The sequence below is a fragment of the Corvus kubaryi genome, unplaced genomic scaffold (genome assembly GCF_017639235.1).
Source record: "Corvus kubaryi isolate FWS band 111438036 unplaced genomic scaffold, C.kubaryi_AGA036_p1.0 37392, whole genome shotgun sequence".
Classification (NCBI taxonomy): Eukaryota; Metazoa; Chordata; class Aves; order Passeriformes; family Corvidae; genus Corvus; species Corvus kubaryi.
In genome coordinates, this window is record NW_024581131.1 from 209165 (window position 1) to 226837 (window position 17673).

General features: G+C 38.9%; 1 protein-coding gene across 6 annotated transcripts in view; it reads left to right on the top strand.

The window, feature by feature from the left end:
• The window catches only part of SBF2 (SET binding factor 2), a 235244-nt gene that overhangs the window by 36943 nt on the left and 180628 nt on the right, over positions 1-17673 (top strand). For 4 of the 6 annotated variants that reach the window (XM_042038399.1, XM_042038401.1, XM_042038403.1 and 1 more), the window contains exon 2: positions 9334-9422. In XM_042038399.1, coding sequence (XP_041894333.1) covers positions 9334-9422 — 89 coding nt within the window. The remainder of the gene's footprint in view (positions 1-9333; positions 9423-17673) is intronic. The other 2 variants (XM_042038400.1, XM_042038402.1) reach the window with 1 other exon arrangement.

Below are 17673 nucleotides of genomic sequence, written 5' to 3' on the forward strand. Positions count from 1 at the left end.
GCTAGGCAGTAAACGTAATTTGTTAGAGCTGAGAAGCTGCCTAAATTTTCTTTTTTTTTTTTAAACATTTAAGACATTGATTCAGAGTACAAAGCTGAGTATGGTTTTGGCATCCTGATTTTTATACCTTCCTTGAAAATAAATAACAAATATTTTCTTCAAGACATCTGGGAAGTCTTTTTCAGTTCGTTGTGCTCAAAAGACTGTTTGTTTAACATAGAGTGTTTATTTTGAAGTCTGATCTTCCCTTCCTATGCAGGGGCTGGCAAAAGTGATTTGTTTGCAAACAAGAAGGGGAATTGTCAGTGAGCAGGAAACTTTCTCCCTGCCAGCTGCCCAAGCTTTTTTCCAATTTCTTGAATATTATGCCAACCATTGGGTATGGAGTTACTTGAAAATGACTTAACATTCATTGTTGTTTTCTTGTCTGTTATTTTTTTTAAGGCTTTTGCAAAACCATATTCCTGTCCACGCAGCAAAAATACAGTGTTTGTCCAGGAACATGTTACGTCCTAAACTTCTGTTTGAAAGGAAGAGTCCTGAGGTGCAGCTGTTACAGCCAAGCTGCATTAATTGTATCAGCAACTTGTCCAGATAAAATATTGTGGGAATTGGAATCCTGGGGAAAGGTGGAGGATGATGGTATGAAGGGGATTCTTTAGGAGCAACTGGCACCTTCATAGGTGTAGGCCAGATAAGCTTTTTAAAGGACAGTTTGTGCTGTAGCAGAAGTTACCACGTGAGCTCTTAAAGATGAGGGATGCAGCAGCAGCAGAACCAAGTAACTTTTTACAGAACTTTGAGAAGTGTCAGTGAGTTCATTGCCACTGGTCACTAAGGTTTTGCTCTCAAATGTGGCTTTCAGCATGAGGCAGCACTTTGCATGACTGACAGTTTTCCAAGGATAATACTGAGTTTGTGGCATTTGGCACATTTCTTCAGAAGGGTTAGATGCTGGTGGAGTCTTGGCTGACCAAATCACTGTGTGCACCCTCAGCCAGTGCTCTTGTGCTGTATCACACTGAGCACCATTAGAGGCACACTGCTGAAGCAGCTAAATAGGCCTCTAACGTGTGGTGATGATTGTAACATCCCCATTTATTCCCTCTTCTTCCTCCTCATTCTGCTTCCCTTTTCTCCATTTCCTTCCTCTTCTGCTTTTTATGGTATTTATCTGTTTTCATTTCACTTGGCACTGATGCGACTTCAGTGGATGAAGTTCATCCCTAAATGTGATTTTCCCTAGAAAATCTGTTTTAGAGGTTTCCTAACTGCGTACCAGTGGCTAGCCTCCTTTCAGCAGAAACACCAATTGATGTAGTGGAATGAGATACAGCATGTTTTGCCATATTCCCATCTCTCCCTCCTACTTTAATGTAATTAAAATACAAGCTAGACTATTCTCCCTCCTTTATTTAGGAATAAAGCATAGGACTGATTTCTGATGACCAGGAGCAAGGAAGATGTTAACCTGACTAGGAGAATATCTATTGCAATAGTGGGGAGGATGATCCTGCAAAAAAAGTGCCAATCTAAGATTTGGGTGGTATTGATTGAGCCTGTTCCTTGTACACCCTTGGGTGTACAAGATCCCTTTCTCTGTGCTCTGCAAATTACAAAAGTACCAAAATCAAACAAATATTGAGACATTCAGGATTTTGGACCATCCCAAGTATTTCAGGTAGTCCTGACTAGCAGTGCCAGTACATTTAGGGGAAGATTGAAATGCTACTTTTTTTTTCCCCCCACTAAGTTCAACAAATTTTTCCTGTTTACAAAGAAAAGAGCCTGAGGATCGCCTTATCCCATTATTTGTTGCATCCTTGATAATATGGCATGCCTCCAGAACGGCTGTCGTTCAAATTCCCGGGATTGTTGCATGCATCTCTTTGACCTGATTAAGATGAACTGACTCTGAGTTGTGCCAGTTGTACAAATAGTGTCTGTGGTCATTGTGGGAAGCCCGTCTTCATTCCATCTTCCTAAACGTACCAGCATTTTGTTTAACCTTTTGTGGCCATTAGGCTGCAATAAAATCTTTATTCTCTTGAATAAATCAGAATTAAGTGCTCTTTATGTAAACTTCCATGTCCAGGCTACTTCAGACTTTAAGATGCACATGGCCTGTGATGTGCAGGTGGGGATTGGACTGATTATTTTCAGAATTTCAAGTATTTTAGGCCTATCAAAGAAATATTTTTCTTTCTAGGTGTTTAATATTAGCTCTCCTTTGGCTTCTTATTCACTTCCATTTCAGCTCTGACTTCTTTATAGGGACTGAGTTAAAATGGGGATATCTTTTGTCGTATTTTCTGTCTTCTGGCATCAAGATTTCTGTAGTGATGTTTTTAAAGGCACAGGGAGGCTTCAGGTACATTTCTGTTCCCAAGATGGAACGTGAGTTGTCTTCATCCTTCCATGAAAAGCATTTCCAAAACACCCAGAAGTGACCAGAATCCTGAATAGTTTAAAACTTCTGCTGTTTTCAAGTTAAGAACCTTGATATGAAAAGGATTTTACTTCACAGCAGATTTTAGTGATGTCTTTAGCACTAGGTACTGTTTTGAAAAGGATGAGAGGAACTGTGCTCTGCCACCTGTCTGTGCATCTTTCACACCGACAGTATGTTCCTAACTCTGAACATGTAAAGTTGTACTTCTGAATACTTGAAATTATTTATGACCTTTACATGAAGGATCTACCGTGGTAGTTTCAAACTGTTTTCCATGGCATAACTACTGATGTTCTTTCTCTGTGATCTGTTCTGTGTTTCTTCTTCAGGCCTGAAAATTATACCTTTTGTAACAGATCACCAAAGTGCTTCCATTCAAAGCTTTGCATGTTAACAATACTGAGTGCTCAAATGCATTTTTATCAGGGGTTTGTAAGTGAAAAGACAGAGTTTATCACAGTCCTCATTAATTTGGAATGTAAGTTGCCTTAACAGCTCGCTTCTGGAATTTCAAGGGCGAGCAAGAGATGGCATGTGACCTTTCATGGGGAAAGATTTATGTAAGAAGGGAGTTTAGGGGACTAGGGTTCAGGAACCAGCAAATTATGCCAGAATTTTAATGTGTTGCATGTTTGTACTTTTTAAAGAAAAAGATGGGAAAAGGAGAAGGAGAAAGAGGGCAGATCAGAAGAAGTAAGCTGGGGAGAAAAGTTCCTTTTCCCTTAGTAGCTTAAGGTATAGACTGCTTGATCAGAATTCTTACAGGCTGAAATTCAGGGTTTGGTCTTGGCAATTCACTATGTGTATGTACTGTACAGGAGCAAGAATGTAATGTCTAAAAATTTGAAACTTAATTTATTTTGTGGTCAACTTTGATTCTTAATGGATTAAAGAGTTAAGACATCTTAAAGGTAGAAAAACTGCTGGATGAGGGTGATAATGATTATTTTAACCTGGCATATTGAAAATGCAATTAATTGCTGTAGGTGTAAAATTACTGTTTGAAAATGGCTGCAATGTCTTTACAACTTCTGTACTTCACTATGTGACAAAACTTTACTACAAAATGAAAGAAACGAATTGCAAAATACTTCAGTCGAAGTACAGGAATAGTTTTGCTTTTGTAGAAATGACTTTAAGATAACAATGTGAGTGTTTAATAACAACAACAACAATAATAATGGCAGTAGTTTTGTTGGAAATATGTCTCTTGTTACTGCCAGGCATGTTTTATATATATAATGAATAATGAGATCAATTCCTGTTTCACGTTGAGCACACTGTGAATGTGCAGTGATTGCCCATGCTCTGCTCACACACACAAATACTGTATTAAGTAGTTTGTTGTCTGAGTGATCTCTGTAGTGCATTTAAGTGGCTTCAGAAACCTCCAGAAGCTTCTGTCTGATTGGTTTGAATTCAGTGAGAAGTGCTAGCAATGAGCTCTCCACCATGTTTTTGGGCAGATTGTACGTTATTAAAAGCATACCAAAAGACAAAAATTCCTTTTATTGATGATGAAGGTCCTTCCCGCTGCCTGTGGCTATCTGAAGCCACTGACACTGGAATAAACTGTGTTACCAGTTTAAAAACAAGGTGTAAGTGTTAATGAGTGACAGTTCACAGAATCACAGAATCAATTAGGTTGGAAAAGAACTTTGAAATCATCCAGTCCAACCTCTGACCAAACACCTCTGTGTCAACCAGACCATGGCACTGAGTGCCACATCCAGTTGTTCCTTGAACACCTCCAGGGACAGGGACTCCACCACCTCCCTGGGCAGCCCATTCCAGTGTCTAATCATCCCTTCCATGAGGAAGTTCTTCCTAATGTTCTTAAAACCTCTGAAATCTTGGTAGGTCTGTAAAGCAGATACTATCAGGCACTAGCTGAGGAGGTTACTACTGGTGTTCACCGTCTGCATGTTTTTAATGTGGTTTAAATTAAACATTTGTTTAATTAGCATTAGTTAATAGGAATTTCACTAGGATACTGAGGGAATATCCTTTTAGTGTGAAGAATTATTAAAGGGGGCTTGAAAGAAGACTAGATGCAGTGAAAGGATGTGGTCAAAATCTGCAGTTATTAATTGGAATATCTGAATCACATTTAAAAATTTTTTCCTCCTGTGGCTTCAGTATTTTTGTAAAGTTGTCAGTAGTTATCAGTAGCATATATTGAAACAAGTGATAGTTGTTGTTGAAATCCCATGACCTGATATTTTTCTGTTTCTTCCTGTAGTGCTAAAGCAGTCAGAAATGCAAATTCACTTGGGTGTTGAATTGCAGCCACCTCTTGAATAATCTGTTATCTTCAGACAAAACTGCTCTGCTGAAAGTTGGATGATTTATAAGAGTCAGCTGAAGGCAGATAGTGTCCACACCACCTCACCCCAAACCATGGGATTTAGGGACTTACTGCAGTTCTGCTGTTATGTTGCTGGTTGGATTGAAAAATGTCAACAGAGAATCAACAGTAATTGCAGTATAAAGTATTGGGAAAATGTGGTGAGCATACTGTACTGGATTGGGTTTGTTATTAAAGGAAGTGCAGCTTCTGGGTCTTCCCTTGCACGGGAGATTCTTTCAAGTGCTCCTGGGTCTAAACTTCTCACAAAGAAGGCAACTTTGCAGCTCAGTAACTTTTGTAATTGAAAAGAATAATTTTGTTTATTTTTCAAATTTATCAGATTACAATAAATTCTACCTCATGATTGCAAACACAGAAAACTCTGAGATCCTGAAGAATTTCCCTAATTTTGAAGGACTGCAGATTCATTTTAAAAAACCAAAACCATCAATCCCCCCCCAAGCCAAACCAAATTTTAGTGGGATGGAAAGAGTGTTTCCCATCTATCTGTATTGTGTTCAACTTTAGAAATCATGTGAAATAGTTAGATTTTATGCATTATAAGTAGAGTTGTAAATCTGTATCACAGGATTTTTCTGTGGAAGGATTAACAGTGCTTTTTCTGTTGGTGTTTTGTTTTTATTTTTTTACTCATATCTGATGGATGTGAATACTTACTTTTCTAATGCTCATATCTTGAACACAGAATTATTCACTTCCCTTTTTTTCCCTTTAAAATGTTGCATTTCTATGATACATCCTTAGCACACTGTTCCATAAACTTTTAAAAAATTTTAATCTTTCTCTGTATTTAAGCTGATGATTTCCAGAAGATTCAATTTCACTGCTGTGGGCCTTAAGTCTGACTGTTTAATACCTGGAATGTTTGTGAGGCTTCTGTGAGCTGTTCTGAAAAGGATCCTTTTCTAAAATTTTTGAGAACTTGGATGCCAAATCAGTTGTGCCTGAACTAGAGGTAGATGGAAAGCATTTTTGGTTTCCAAGTGTTTTCCTAACAGTGGAAAAAAGCTGGTTCTGGGGACACAAGGAGGGACGTGTTGCTGCACCTCTTGGAGGGAGGTGCTCCATGGGCTGTGTGGAGTAATTTTTCTTTGATCCCAGAGGTGACCTGAAGTGCAAGTTCATGCAGCATAAGGAGTTGAGTCTGGCTTTCAGAAAATGTTCAGAACCACATCATTTCCTTCAGGTAAATTCCTATGGAGGTTTAGAATCCCTCTTGAAAGCAAAATGGAATTACCTGCAGTAAACTCTAACACTGGTGGCCAACATTAGTGGCCTTCTAAGGAAAGTAACCTAAAAAACCTGATAACCTTTTGACATAAAGGAGAGAATATGAAAAACTTTTTTTAAAAGTGTACATCTCTTAATTCTGAATTAAGAGCTTCCTATTCTGTAATGTAGGGAGAGTCTTTGTAAAGTCAAGTCAAAAGAGAACTAGAAGGATTGATAGCTTCAGAACATGATGAAGTAGAAGAAGTTTTGAGCTACCTTCCTGGATATCATTATTTAAAACTGTAGTTGGTAGTGTCAGAGGTCTCAGTCTTTTGTGAACTGGATTCAGAGTTTAAAAAAGTCACCCGTGTTCCCACAGAGAAATTTAGGGAGCTTACACATATCAAGGACTGTTTGCTGCTGTAATTCTTTGATACTTCCTTTTCCAGGAAGTCTGGATATCTCTGTTCAGCTCGGTCCTTCTGCCCTTTCTTGCTGTTGGCCTCTCAACCCCAGGCTGTGCTCTGCCTGGAGGGTGTTTGTGCTCACTGCTGCCTTGGATGCATTTGTTTGCTGTCCCTTCTTTGTGCCACCTGCCAGCCCTAGAACAACTGGAGGAAGAAGAGATTTGACAGAGATATGACTTAGGATAAGCAGATAACGTGGTAATTTGAGACTTTAACTCAGCAAGAGGAGAAGTTCTGACACTGAGTCAATGAAGGAACAGCCCCCTTGGGGTGAAGAAGAGAGTAGTAGTGACTATCAAGTAGATGACTGCATAAAGGAATGGAAGGAAAGATAAGTTCTCTGGGGGGGATACCAGAGGTGAAGGCTAAGAGGAAAACAGAGGAGGGTGAAGGCTGTTTATTGCATGCTGTCAACAAAATACATGCCAATTCCTAACATACAGAGTTGAAAACGTAGCTGTTCTGTTCTTTTTTTGCATGAAAGAAGGAAACAGGGACTGGATGTCTGGAGAAGAAAGCAGGAATGCAGCAGTGGTTTTGCCTGCCTTTAGAGAGAAGCTGTGTGACTGCTTTTCCCAGAGCAGTTTAGGGAGGGAATGTTGAAGCTTTTCCATTTATGCCTCCTAATTTTGGAAGGATGCTGAGCTGACATGGTGTAGGGCAGAAGAATGATAATTCAGTAGAAGATGCTTTGATAGAGTACATGAGAGGAACACTTGATCTTAAACAGTGGAATCAGTGACTGGTGACCCTGTTCAGGTATTACAGTCTAAAAGATAGAGGGCTCCTTTTCCTTACAAAAACTGCAGCTGTAGTCGTGTCTGTATTTGTTCCTCAGTTTCTGGCACATCCTCGCTCTGCTTTCTGAGCTTCTCTGCAGCTCTCTATAATATGATACTTCCTCTGGCTTTTCACTTGCTGATCTCAGAACTCATAGCTAACCCCGTGTGATTGCAGTTCTTCAGCAGGCTGCCCATGGGAATCACAGTGTGTGCTCCCTTGGGTGTAAGATTGCTATTGGGAGTTTACTCCCTGTAGTTTGTATGTCCATTGTACTGAGACCATCTGTTCCTAGATTATTTCCAAGAGACAATCACAGAACATTAGGTGTAAATATGGACAAACTGGAGAAAATGCTTCTTGCTAACCCATTGGATTGGTTCTCCCTAAACATCTTGTAAGATGTACTGTGGGTTTTAAGACAGCAGCAAACTCAAACTATCAATTAGCAGGGAGCTTAGAGGAAGCCTGTTTTTTTTCACTGTAACACTTATTTATGCTAGCAGACTTGAGTTGTGTCAGACTGAAAATGGTTTCTTACGGTAAAGCCAGGAGAGTAATGCATTCATTGCTGCTGCCTGGGTGTCTGCAGAGGAGGTGACACATATGGACTGCTACTACTAATACATAAATTGGATTGCTTCATAACATTGTAGCTTTGAGAATTTGATAAGAAAATGTTCAACAATTTTAATGATTAATCTCAAAATTTTGTGATACAGCTTTAGAGAAAAGATGATTCAATTGGATATGATGGGTCAGCTATTAAAAGATATTTTAAATGGTTGCAAATTTCAGCTTTGCCATTCATGTACAGACAGACTGAAGAATGAGACACCCTGGAGAGCAGCCTTGTGGAAAGGGACCTGGAGGTCACTGCAGTTACAACTTTGTGAGGGGAGGACAAGGGGCAGGCACTGATCTCTTCTCTCTGGTGCCCAGTGACAGGACCAAAGGGAATGGCCTGAAGCTGAGTCAGGGGAGGTGTAGATGGGAGATTAGGGAAAGGTTCTTCCCCCAGAGGATGGTTGGGCACTGGAACAAGCTCCCCAGGGCAGTGGTCACAGCACCAAGCCTGATGGAGTTCAAGCAGTGTTTGGACAATGCTCTGGGACACGTGGTGTGACTCTTGGGGATGGTACTTTGCAGGGGTTTGGGCTTTGGTGATTCTTGTGGGTCCCTTCCAACACAGCATATTCTATGATTCGATGATTTAGGAATCTTTTCACTTTTTTTCATCTTGCCAAGCTCATCTGTGGTGAATCCCAGAGCTAAAATTTAGGAAAAAAAAAAAAAAAGAAGTTACGATTTTTTCAATATTTACTGTAGGACTTCAGAAGGAGATGAACAAAATTCCTGTTTGTATGTGCATTCCTGTACCCTTCAGGATGACACAGCGCTACAGTTGTGGTGTATTTGTGGTGTTTCCAAAATTCATCTATAGCACTGTTGCTTCCAGAAAAAGGAACATGTAAAAAAAGAAGACAGTTGCATCAGAAAAGTTATCAGAAATGACCAGCTTTTCTTCACATCCTTCTGTGTGGAAAACCACTGCTGACTTGTCCAAGGAAACCAGTGAGAAATACTGGCAAGGAACTAGCGTGTCCTGGATAAATCATGTGGAGCTTTAATCTGTAGACTTATTTCAATCTACAGGCTTCTTTTGGAAGACTGCTTCTTGCTAAACTTTTGCTTTCTTTTTTAAATATCACATTATCTTTTATATTAGTTTTTAACTCACTGCTGTTTGTAGAGAGAGACCGAAATTATCAATAATAATCTGTCATTTTGAAAATGTGCATGAGAGGCAGAGGCTGGATGCAGCTCATGGCTTCATTTCATGTAGTGATTCCTTGTGTTACTGCTGGAAAATGTTAAGATTGTATTTATTATGTGACTTGCAAGAGGAGCAATATGACATTTGAGGAGCATGTTCTCCCTCTCCTGTCAAAAAACTTACTAATATTGGGTATATTTTGAAAGTATTCTCAAATGTATGGTGATTTCAATTCCACCAGTTTGCCTTTAAATAATGGAATTTTATCTTTCAGCAGGACCAACAGAAGGTTTGGGGAAAATAATACAAAGATTTCCCCAGAAGGACTGGGAAGACACTCCTTTTCCACAGGGAATAGAGTTGGTAAGTTTGCATTACGTTTTGCAATCTTCAGCATTCCTTTCACGTGCAGTTGGAAGATACATCTGCCTTCATGTAATGAGCTGTATTATTTAACCCAACAGGGAATGGGTAGAAATTATGTGAGCAGAGGGGATAAATAATAGGTTTAAGAACAATAATTTTGGCTAACAGAAGATAATTTGTTCTGGTATGCACAGCTAAGTAAATATTCCTAAATGATAGAAAATGTCTGCTGCAAATTTATAAACAGTGTGTTTAAAAGAAATGCTTATTTGTGTCCCTATGTTTTTGTGAGCATCCTTCAGATGGCAGATGACTTCTCATTGACATGTTCAAATAATTACAAATGTGTATTTGTATAATGTAGATTAAAAAAGAAATTAATATAGTATCCCAATAAACTGGATTTATTAAAATGGTCAGCAAGGCTGGTGTGCAGGGATCTATTTTAAAGAGAGAATTCCCAAGATGTTGCTTCTTTCCCTTCCTTGGTCTCTTATTGTGGGATGCAATGAGAAGGTGTCTGTTACTCGTCTGGATCAGGGATTCACTCAACAGCTGTCTCTAAAAATCCTGAAAAGAAACGAAAGACTGTGGTCATATTCTGAAATTAGGTTTCTGAGAAGTCAGAGTAAAACTTTTACTGCCGTGAACTTGGTAACTTCTGGGACAGGATGAGCTAGAGGAGGAGATGGGCTGTAGGAAATGTTGCAATAGGAGTCTTTGTACTGTGGGGCAAAATCAGCTGCAGAGGACAAAGGCACCAACTCTTCCTGAGTTTATTGCACAGATACAGCAAACAGAGCAGGCTTTTACCTATCAGGCAGTGTTCAGCTCCTTGCTCCATGCCACTGCCATGTGCTGTGCTCTCCGTGAAGGACAGGGAAGGGGATTCTGGTGTTTGCTGCTCTCTCCCTGGCGCAGCAGAGGTGCATTTGCTCACTGGGCTGGTGTACACGGCCGGGCACTCATTTTCTCTGGTTCTGTGGTTTCATTTCTTCACAGCCTGGCATCAGCCTGGGGTTTCAGGGCTTGCCATGCCCTGATCATGGGGGTGAGCACAATTTCTCACACACGTGATGGGGAATTGCAGCCTCTGTGGTGCACTTGCATAACACCAGGTTTGGCAATGCAGAGCTCTGCTGAAACGAGGGAAGCTCCGAGGTTCAAGCAGGAGGGTTGATCTTGCCTCAAACAACCACAGAGGCTGAGTCATGGTAAAATTTACTCTGTCATACAGATCTTCCTTACCTAGCTCAGAGAAAGCAATGGGTCTGACTTCCAGTGATGATGTGAGATACATAAGCACAGCTTCTCTTAAAGCAGTGAATCTTAATCTGTGCCTGGGTGTTACCTCCCATTTAAATTTAATTGTAGGATTTTAGCACTACAAGAAACACCTTTCTAAAGGCAGATTTTTTATTTTTTTTTTTTGATGGGACAAAGCGTTATTTCTCTATCGGTTCTCAAATGACTCATTAGGCAAAGTCATTAAGACATTAAACTTTCCAAATAAAACAAAATCTGACAATTTAAGAACATTGATTCAGCCAGTTGGCAAAATCAGTCAAGTCTTGATCTGCTTTCCAAGTGTGGTAAATAAAATTTTAGTTAATGAAGATCGAGGAGTTAGAGATACTGCAAAGATCAAGTACTAAAGTAAATCACTTATGAAAGTCAGATTTTGGCAGGAATTTTTGTCAAGGTTTTGGATGAATCTAACATGAATCAACATTAATTCATGGAAAGGAAAGAAGAAAAGCTGCATTACCATGTTCTGTTTGTCACCTTAAGGGCAGATTTAATATCATTAAGGGGGTAATAGGCAAACCTAAGGAAAAAGAGATAAAAGGTAAGAATAGAATAATTGACAAATGTGTATGAGACTGAAGAGAGACGTATTTATTAATAGCACTTAGTTCTATGAGAAGTTTGAGTTAATATCCTCTTAAATGTACTTGCTCTCCTTTGAAAAATCTTCATGGAATGATATGGTTTCTAGTAAATGGAAAAAAAAGCAATGGTTTGTATCTGAAAAACATCTCAAGCTCTCTTCACTGTTCTCACGAAGGAAAAAGGTGAAGGCTTTTCCTGCTTAGTGATAGGATTGAAGGGAGAGTTGATGTTTGACTCTTGTCTTCTGTCAAAGATGGTTCTCCTGCTATGAAAACCTTCAGCTGATTATTGGTGATGATCTCAGCTCTTTTATAAAGTGAATTCTCTGCCTGAGAATTTAGATATTTCTGGGGTTTTTCTAGTTGTCTGGTTGTTTTGAGGGGGTTTTTTTTTTCCAAATAAGACAGGTTGAATGGGGTAATTTGTGTTGGTATGTAATGGGTGATACATTCACAGATCACAGAGTCATACAACAGCCCAGGCTGGAAAGGACCTGGAAACGTGATTTGGTCCAGCCTTTCATGGAAAAGGAAGCATAGCTGAGATTATCTACCTCCCTGTCCAGTCTCACCTCAGAAACCTCCAACGTGAGAACTCCACTGTGTCCCTAAATGATCTAATAGTTATTTCCTATTCATGTTGTTAATGGCATTTTATGAAACAAGACAAGGTGAAAATAGTGGAAAAGACCTATGCACACCCCCACCCCTCAAGCTTTAGTGCTTTAAGATGGAAAATGCCTTCTTGGACCCCTTGTTGTCTCTGTAGCTTGTAGAGATGCCATTAGTGCAAGCTCCAGCCAAAAACTGATAAACAAAAATCCTCTGAGAGTTTTTTAGAGGGCTCTTCTCTTTGCCCAACCCTGCATACCCCCTATCCTTCTCGGCTTGAATTCATGTGATCAGATTTCCAAGACATAAATTAAGGCAATGTAAAGAATGAAGTTGTGTGGGTAATTTTAAAGTTAAATAAGAAAACCACATTGAATAATATTTTTCATTTTTGTTGAGCCCAGCTTTGATAAACAGGCTCCCATGGGACACACTGGGCCTACTGGACCTGCCTTTGACTGAGTGAAAAGGGATCATTCTGAGAACATCTTCTCTAGGAATGATGGCCCAATTTCACCTTTTACTTTGACTGTATTTGTAGTTTTGGTAATTTGACACAAATATGCAGAGAATTGGGTCATTATAAAATGTAATTGCAGTTCAAACTTGGCTGAAGGGTGTTGTATTTGGTGTATGTGTGTTCTGTATTAAAGGATAAAGAGGTACTCAAACTGTGTCTATTTTTATATGAGCAGCATGGTAGCCATGTTCTGGTCACAAACACGTGAAATTGGGGGTAAACACATTGTCCAAAATTCAACAGAAATATATGCAATTTTATTCAAGTCAAGTACTTTAATTTGTTGTGTTCAATAAACTGTGTCTTCTGGTTGTCAGTGGGGAGCAAAGCCATGAGTCTCTCTTGAGGGAACAATGCTGTCAGTAGGTGTTGGTCAGTGTGTCTTCTTACACCTCCCACTTGTCTGCATCTCCTCAAGTTATCTAAACAGATTTTTCTTAACCTTGTGCTTTTTGCATTTGCCATTTCACTAAAGGCTTCACAGCTTTAAATTTTGTTCTGTTTAAAACTGAATACAGAAACTTTGATAAGCCACCTGCAAATTGCTGTGAAACATACCTGAAGTCTTTTGTAATGGATTATTGATAACTACAGTGGCTATTAAAGGCCTGAAGACTTTTTTACCATTTGTTGAATTGTGTGATGTAACTGTGAGTAAGGTAGGATATTTCTTAATATTATATATCATACATAGTGAGTGTTACTTCAGAACCAATAAAATGCTCTTCTTTCATTTGCTAGAACCTTTTGTGGGCTATTAAAGAGAAATACAAGGAACAATTTCAGTTTAGAATCTGAGCATCTTCAGCTTACTGACAAATAGCAGTCCATCTGCAATTTATTGACAAATGCAAGTCAGAGTGAGTTTCTTCCAGTTCCATAGAGGTAAGCTGACTTTGAGGGGTAAAGAGAGATTTACACTCATTCTTAAAGTTAATAGTATTTGGCTCAGAAGAGCATTTCAATCACTGGTTTTTGAAAGAATGCAGCTAGAACATACCAGTCTGATAGCTGCCCCCCATGATATTTTAAATGAACATGTTTGGGTATCCTTCTCCATAGTCTGTCTTAGAGAAGTGGTTTCAGATGCAGCTTAAGTTTAAAAATAACCCTGTAAAGTCAGCTGAGACATACAGAGCAGTTTAAAATGAGGACAATCAAACGTCTTGTTCTTGCTTGTACAAAGAATGCTTGAGAGTGTATGTTGTTTGAATGAGTTAGCTTTACATTTCTGCATATTTTTCTTATTTCTAATCCACTGTGTAACTTTCTAGACATCGTAATTAGTTATACATCAGAGGAAGCTTTGTATGGTATGTAATGTTACACCGTAAAGTCATTTTTGTCCGAGGGCTAAATTAGCTAAACTAAGTGTCATCTTCATTACTCAGTGTTGGGAGGCTGATCTTAATGAGGCCAATGAAAGTCATCCCTAGAAATGTACATTGTCTTAAGTTTAAACTGGATATAATATGTTTCTGCAGTTGGTGTGTAGCAGGGAAGGAAATTTTCCACTGTAACTGGTGGTGGTGGTAGCAGTAGTGTCATGATTTAGTAATTTGCATTTCAAGTATGTGCAAGTATAGAAATTAACATGTATTTCTAGACAAGATAATCACCTATCCAAAGAATTACTTAAATTATAAAATTTATTTTTAATTGGTAAAAAGTGCTATTTAATACAACCATTTGAAGACCACTTACACAAGTTATGAGACTAAGAGAGAAAGAAAGGCTGCATGTGTCCCTTTGGGATCTGGAAGGTTGCCTGCTTCCTTCTAAAGGAGGAGCTGGAGCTGATGGAATCAGCTTATTCCTCCTTTGTGTACAGCCCTTTGCTATGAAGCTTAGCACTTCTGCACCTTTGATTGGCTTCAGATAGGACCTTGTAAATGGGTGTGGAGTATGTCTTTTATGAAAAACCAAAGTCAACTTTCAAATTCCAGCTAACCTGAGATACAAAAAGAACCCCCAAATGCATGAGAGGAAGGAATGGGATTTTCAAAGTATATTTGTATTTTGACTGACCTAGTCAGTCTTGTACAGATTTCCACTTCATTTTGACGTACATAATTTATGAGTTACAGCTCTACCTCCAGATCTTAACTGATATTTACTTCTGTTGGAGCTTCACAGTTGGAATGGGGAGAAAAAAGCTATCAAAACGCCCCCACCAAAACCCAGCTCATTTGTCTTCAAGGCTGCACTCAACTGAAGACATTTAAAAGTAGGCCAGATTTTAGAGTAGAAAAGTTTTACAGAACTCCTAAACTTCTGGAAATTTCCAATGCAGAGTCTCTGGAAATTATGACACATTCAGTCAAAAGCAATACTTTTAAAATTCAAGTGCTGATCTCTTAGTATTATTTTTGTTTTGCCACCTTGGTGTAAGGCATCTTTTCTGAGAAAAAAATATGATGTTTGAACATTTCACTACTTATTTTAAATAAGACATAAGAGACAACTGGTGTTGCAGATTAGACAGTTAAGGCCTGAAGTGATTAAAGTTTTAAGGGAGTTAATCTTTAAATGCTTCAGTCTTATCTAGCTGATCTGTAAGCCAATTTTTCTCCAACATTAATGCTTTTAAGGACCTGAATAAAGAGTTGTCTACAGCATCCATTTAATCTTCAGTGCACTTGGTCAGCTGCAGAGATTTTGGTTTGGTGGGGGGTTTTTTGCCCCTCTTTCCCCTCAAACTTTTTTTACCTCTCAAGAATCATTACATATGTCATTCTTCAATGAATAAAAGCATGGCAGAGCTCAGTGTAGCACTTACACGTGGATTGTGTTGTTTTCATTCTCATGTTACAGAACAGGAGGTGCTTTCAGCGGTTAGTAGAAAACAGATGATAGCAAAAGTTCAGCAACTTTTTTTGGTCAGAGTGTTTCTGGACTCAGCTTATATTTTTTTACCATACTAGCCTCTGCTAGACATCTTAAGAATGCCGTAAATGTGGTGTATTTTCCAGTAGTGTTTCTGCTGTGCTGTAAACCAGTTACATTCTGGGTTTAGAATCCCACAGCTCTTACTGAATAGATGTTAGCTTCTGGATTTTGTAGACTAATGTGATAAAATAATTTGATAGTGATATCTAAGGACTTGCAAGTAGTCCTTGTGTAGCATAACTTTGGCTTACTTGACTAAGTGCTGTCAAAGCACTGTTCAATTAAAATGCTTTATCCACTCTTGTTTTGAGTTGGAAAAGTAACCACTTCAGAGCACTAAGGTCAACATTTTTGGTAGATGTGGTAAAATGCTGAAGTGACACCTATTTGGAATTTCATCTCTCTTTCAGCTCTAATCTTTCATGGAGAATATTGATATGTAACCTTTTTGTATCTGTCAAGGTGTTTTAAGATCCACTCTACCCATTTTAACTTAAATTCTTTTCTGGAGGAGAAAGCCATTTTTACAAGCTTTTTTAAGAAGTGCAGATGTTTTTAGAATCGCAGAATGATTTGAGTTGGTTTTCTTCATTCTTCATATCTGTCATCTCCACAGATGATACTTGACTGCATGAGATGATCTCGTTCACCTAAGCTTTGTGTGTGATTCAGTGTCTTTCTTACCTCTCCGTAAGTTTTTCTCATCTTGTTTAAAAATTAGAGGGAAGACTGCAACATGGATTTCTCACTACGTCTCTGCTTGTGGGGTTTTTGTGTAACAGTCTGCAGAAGAGATTCTTAGAACCCCCAGTTAAGCCATGAGGTGTTGTAACATTTACAAAACTCTGTGTCTTGGTATTTCCACCTTATAACTTACAGACTTGTCTGTGGTAATTCTCCTGGAGACCCTGCTTTTCCTGAAGGTTCTGAATTTTGAGCATTAAATGGTTTTTGTTGTTCCTTGTTTAAAAGAAAAAAAAATAGCTCTTGAAATACTGTTGACTAAAATGGGAGAGCAACATATATCTCAAACACACAATATGAAAATGAAAATGGGCTGTATCTCCAGAAACCAAAACTGAAGAGCAGAAATCCTATTGTTTTATATGTGAGAGCAAAAATTCTGGGGAAAAAATATGGTTTTAATTACTTTTAGCTTTATGAATAGCCTGATTATGGATGTGCTTTGTGTTTTTCCAAAAACATTAGTTTATACTTGAAAGTTAACTTGGATGAATGCAGCACATGACTGCAGAGTGACACATGTTTTTGAGTAGCTGAGCATGTCCTTAACGTCAGAGGAGATTCTTTAGCCTAAGTGACCTCTTCCACTTTGGCCTGATCATCACTGAAGATTATTTCAGAATAATTCTATATGAACAGAAATCCATGTAAGTTTGGAGTGCAAGCAACAAAAGAGCAGTTCATCTGGAAAGGCACAAACCAGTGTACATTTCTAAGTCAGTCAAAACTCCTGTGAGTGCTGCACCTTCTGGGTTTACAGCACTGTTTTTAGGTTTACCCAGCCACACAGCAATGAATTGTGATGTATTTGTGTGCATCCAGATCCGTTGTTATACAAAATTCCTGTTTCCGGTTGTTCCTTGTGCCATGTGCAGATGACTGTACCTGTCTAAGTTAGTCTTATACAGGCATTTCTCCCTCTGTTGTCTCCACAAACAACCCTGTTGAGCTCAGCATGAATCAAAGAAGTTTAGCTTTTGAAAAAGATAAGCGCTGTTCTGAGATGGCCAGAGGTTAGACAGAAGACTTCAGATAAAGAGCATGAAGAGGATAAGCTGTTCTCCTTGTCCTTTGAGAATATGGTGAGTGAATGGATTCTCTAGCAAAGGAGATTTGATGTCAACAGTAATAAATAGATGGAGCTCATGCTATTTAGAATGCAAATTTTGAGCAGTATTGTATGTTTCTAATGGGGAATGACATATGTGAGGCTAACAGTGTGACATGGAAAGGGGAATTGCTTGGATAATCTCCTGAGGTTCTTCTGAGGTTTGTTAATGTGAAAAGTGAAGGCTCTGGCTCTCTGTGTGGCTTCTTGTTTGCTTGTCTGCAGAGAGAGCCATGGGAAAGTACCAGAGTGGGACATCAGAATGGTGATGAATGAAGAAGTCTGTGTGGATTGCTGTAGGAGATGAGACCTGGTCTCTAGGGGGATTGTCAGGATTGTCACTGTTCGGTGCAGCAAACTTTATGTCACCATTGGATCATCTTCCTTGAGAGAGAATTGGACAAATGTAACAATCCAGGAAACCACTGAATTACCCCAGAAACACTTACCAGTTTGTTATTTAAAATTTCTGTTTTGTTTCAG